Genomic DNA, 4,602 nt, shown 5'->3' with positions numbered 1-4,602 from the left:
AAAGTATATTAAAATGATTGAGTGTTATAATCATCCAGTATAAATATTATTCTGATCTAGTAAATTATACTAATCGAGTATATTCCACTTCCAGTAGAAAAAACTGGAAAATAAAGCTTCTGAGAACAGACTCCCAGAATAATATATTAAACTCATAAAGTATATTAAAATGATTGAGTGTCATAATCATCCAGTATAAATATTATACTAATCTAGTAAATCACACAGAGTAAGTATATTCCACTTCCAGTAGAAAAAACTGGAAAATAATGCTTCTGAGAACAGACTTCCAGAATAATATACAGCAAACAAAATTTGAAACGCAAGTTATTAGAACAAAAATCTAGTATACGATAGTAGAAATTAATGAAAAGCAAGACTAATTAAAATCAGAGAAACAACAACTTACATTCACAATGTCGCTAACATTAACTTTTGATAAATGTTGGAGAAGATATGATGGATTCACCATGAAAACCTTAAAGTTCTATTAAATAAACAAAAAGATAAATAATTAGATTAAAACAAAATATATGAGCACAGATATATGATAAACAGTCACATACTATTAACTTACACTTGCTTTAGTAAAGAAATCATTGTAAAGTGTGTCATATTTTGGACATCTAATGTTTGAGTAAGACAACATCCTAATTGGTCCCCGATCCTCATATTTTGAAAATTGACGGAAACAATTAAACACTTCCATTATCCATACATTAAACAAAAATGGGAATCCAAGCGTCGTATAAGATGCTATCCTACCAATTGGTTTCTTTTTCACTGACTCAGTTGTTAGAAGATGAGACAAATTATCAATAAGCTCATCAAAACAGAAAATGCCCCATGGAAAAGAAGCACAAAGTTCTTCGTCATTTATGATTTTCATAGAACGATCACTTATATTTCTACTATAATCTTTACCCAAAAGAACGGCTTCTAATAGATAAATCTGAGCAAGCTTTACTGCATCTTCATCGCAGACCTCATCTGCTGCACCAGCACGGAGTCGAGAACGCTTTTGCATAAATTTATACAAAGTATCTACCTTCACACCCTTTTTTACATCAGAGAAATACCGTTATTTCAAATGGTTCTCTCTAGCATCAACGAAACTATAATCGGATGCCTCAATCTTAAGCACGGTAATAGTATGGAAATCATCTTCTATAAATGCTACATCGTTCCCAAAAACTTTAAAAACCATTTTGCTTTTATCCTTGTAAAAAACTTGAGACAGCAACATACAATGAGTCAACTTCCCAGAGTGACTCACTTCATTCAACTCTAAAAACTTCCCAAATACACTGTTCTTTAACACATCCATTTGAGTTCCGGACAAAAAGGACGAAATAGTTTGCTTAAAATTTCGATTGCCTCTCCAATAACAATCAGCAGGAAACCACTGGTTAAATTCATAAAATGTATCTCCCTCCTAAATTCAAAATACAACACATATAAGCAACATTTCATATAATTTTAAGATAAAAACTTCAACATTTCAGAAATACGTACCTTCAATATACTACTTGAGGATTCCATTTCTATAAAATCATGAAAACAAGTATATTACAAATTAGATTAGTAAACACAATCAGAATCCATTATATATAACAGAAACAAAGTATAAACAGAACTCATCCAGTATAATGAACTGGACAACAAAGCCTACAGATGGCAGTCTTCCAGTATAATATCTTGGATCAAATTAATTAGAAGGAATGAAATTCCAGAAACAAATACTGGGGTATAAAGAAGAAACATAATCAAAGAGCATACTAAAAAAGAAAAATACAAATAATCATTCAAAAAAATTAATAACAAATAAAACAAAATTATAGTCTAAACAGAACTCATGCAGTATAACATACTGGACAGCAAACTTACACACAGCAGACTTCCCGTAAAATATATTGGAATCAAACAAAACTCAACTATATTATAATAATCATCCATTATAACATACTGGAAGACAAACATTCACAGGACAGACTTCCAGTATAATATACTGGACAAAATTTATCACTAAACTCGATAAACAAAAAACATAATCAAAAACCACACAGTATAAAAAACTAGGAAACAAGCCTTCAGAAGACAGATTTCCCGTATAATATACTACATCAAATTTAAATATGAAGTCCAGCACATTGTTCTGGATTTCAAGTTTTAACAAGAACTGGAGAAATCTATAATGCAATTGAAAGAAAAAAGTACTTGAAAAATTAACCCTAATAACATACTGGACAACAAGCTTAAATATGGCAGACTTCCCTTAAAAGATACTGAAATCAAACAAAACTCAAGTATTATATACTGGATCAAAGAGCATAATAAAAAAAAAAGACAAATAATCATTCAAAAAAAGTAATGACAAATAAAACAAAATTCTAGTCTAAACAGAACTCATCCAGCATAACATACTGGACAACAAGCTTACAGACGCCAGACTTCCCATAAAAAATACCGAAATCAAATAAAACTCAAGTATTACATACTGGATCAAAGAGCATATTAAAAAAGAAAATGACAAATAATCATTCAAAAAAATTAATGACAAATAAAACAAAATTCTAGTCTAAACAAAACTCATCCAGTATAACATACTGGACAACAAGCTTACACACAGCAGACTTCCCATAAAATATACTGGAATCAAACAAAACTCAACTATGTTATAATAATCACCCAGTATAACATACTGGAGACAAACATTCACAGGACAAACTTCCAGTATAATATACTAGACAAAATTTATTACTAAACTCGATAAACAAAAAACATAATCAAAAATCACACAGTATGAAATACTGGGAAACAAGCCTTCAAAAGACAGATTTCCCGTATAATATACTATAGCAAATTTAAATATGAAGTCCAGCACATTGTTGTGGATTTCAAGTTTTAACAAGAACTGGAAAAATCTATAATGCAGTTGAAGCAAAAAAATACTTGAAAATTAACCGTAATATACAGAGACTAGAAAACTATTTAAACAACTTATCAAAACAAATTACACAACGATTACAACATTACAACATAAAACTAATAACAGAGTGACAAAATTATCAGAAATAAGACGAACTAATGAACAGAGAAAAAATCGTAAATGTTAAAATACCACAAATATTTAAACGCTAACAGTACGGAAATCAAACTTAAACCTAACGAAACAACAATAACAACGAAAATTCAAACACAGTATTGTAAAAACAACACTCACCCAGATAATTTTGAAGAAAATTGGACCTAACCCAGACAAGATTCGAAGAAAAGTGCTCTCACGAAAACGAAATTCGTACACTGCTGTAAAAAGAAAGAGAAGGGCGATAAAATATGAAAAGTAACTAAACAGGATGTTAAAAAGTTAAAGGGCAATTATGTCATTTACTAATATATTTTAAGTTAAAATGGCTAGAAATAGATAACATTAGCGATGGTGGCTATTTTTGGATAGCCAACCGTAAAAATGGCTACGCCATGCCATTTTAACGCCGGCGTTGATGCTGATAAAAAAGGAAACATCACAGCACCAATTAGTCAAGCATTTGAAGCCCATTGCGTGTTGGTACATAACTAAACAATCATTGTGATGTCAAGAAACATATCAATAAAAGAGCTTTAATCGTGCATGTCCAGTATATTCAAATTACCCAACATAAAATGGTGCGTTAAATCACACAACATGAATTGCTGAGATATGGATACCTTGTCTTTCCGGTATGTATAAATTGACTGAAAAACTCCATACTTGATGGAATTAGGATCTTGAGAAATCGAAAGCTCTTTTACATGTTATGCATTTGAAGCTGAAGAAGTGAAAAAAATTTCCCAAAAATAAGTTTGCCTCCAAGCCTGAAGAAAGCACGAATTCAATACATCGACATAAGTTGCAAAATAATGCTTCTCAGTGAAACCGTATCTTTCAGACATCTCCAACAAGAGATGTTGTCCCTTTCCATTGGACTGACAAAATGCATTACATGGAAATGATTGATGCTTATTGAAGGCCCTAAACAATCAAAGAGGGGTGAAGCCATGATTCGAACTTTATGGGTTCTAAATTCTAGTATTGCGATATAAGGTGTTAGTAACTAGGTGTATACAATTTAGTGGATCTTTTTAATATATATACAAGGTAAAACCATCAGCGAAAATTCAGGGAAGAGAACCTTAGCCCTGCAATTTTTCTACATAACAAATTTATGAGTTCATGGAAGGCAAAGAAGATTGCTTGACGAACCATATCTGTACTACGTGTAACACTGATACAATCATTTTTATCTGGACTACAAATACAGAAATTAAAACTTAACCTGCAAATACTGGATACTAGGAAACACCGTTCCCGCTTATAGACAAGAAATGCGAATTCCCAAGAAAAAGAGATGTGTGAGAATTCATCTTAAAATACCAATTTACTAAGATTCCACCAATGCTGATAAAAAAGGAAACATCATAGCACCAATTATTTCCATAGTATCGGGCCTTATTTATTTGTTATTGTTATTGCTTTTTATCTATTTTCTGGTTCTTATATCGATGTTATTATTTCTATGGTTTCAGTTGATGGTACTGATGTATTTGTCTCTTTTCGTTTTG

General features: G+C 31.1%; 1 protein-coding gene across 1 annotated transcript; it reads right to left on the bottom strand.

Annotated features, from left to right (window-relative positions):
- LOC109239749 lies at nucleotides 1,007-3,339 on the bottom strand. The gene is made up of 3 exons (XM_019406336.1): nucleotides 3,224-3,339; nucleotides 1,516-1,544; nucleotides 1,007-1,435 (listed from the first exon to the last, which is right to left on the bottom strand). Exons 2-3 carry the CDS (start codon nucleotides 1,540-1,542, stop codon nucleotides 1,082-1,084), a joined length of 381 nt encoding a protein of 126 aa, XP_019261881.1. The 5' UTR covers nucleotides 1,543-1,544; nucleotides 3,224-3,339; the 3' UTR covers nucleotides 1,007-1,081.

Source organism: Nicotiana attenuata, chromosome 1 (genome assembly GCF_001879085.1).
Source record: "Nicotiana attenuata strain UT chromosome 1, NIATTr2, whole genome shotgun sequence".
Classification (NCBI taxonomy): domain Eukaryota; kingdom Viridiplantae; phylum Streptophyta; class Magnoliopsida; order Solanales; family Solanaceae; genus Nicotiana; species Nicotiana attenuata.
Note: the sequence above shows the minus strand (reverse complement) of the source record. Positions and strands in the feature narration are given on the sequence as shown.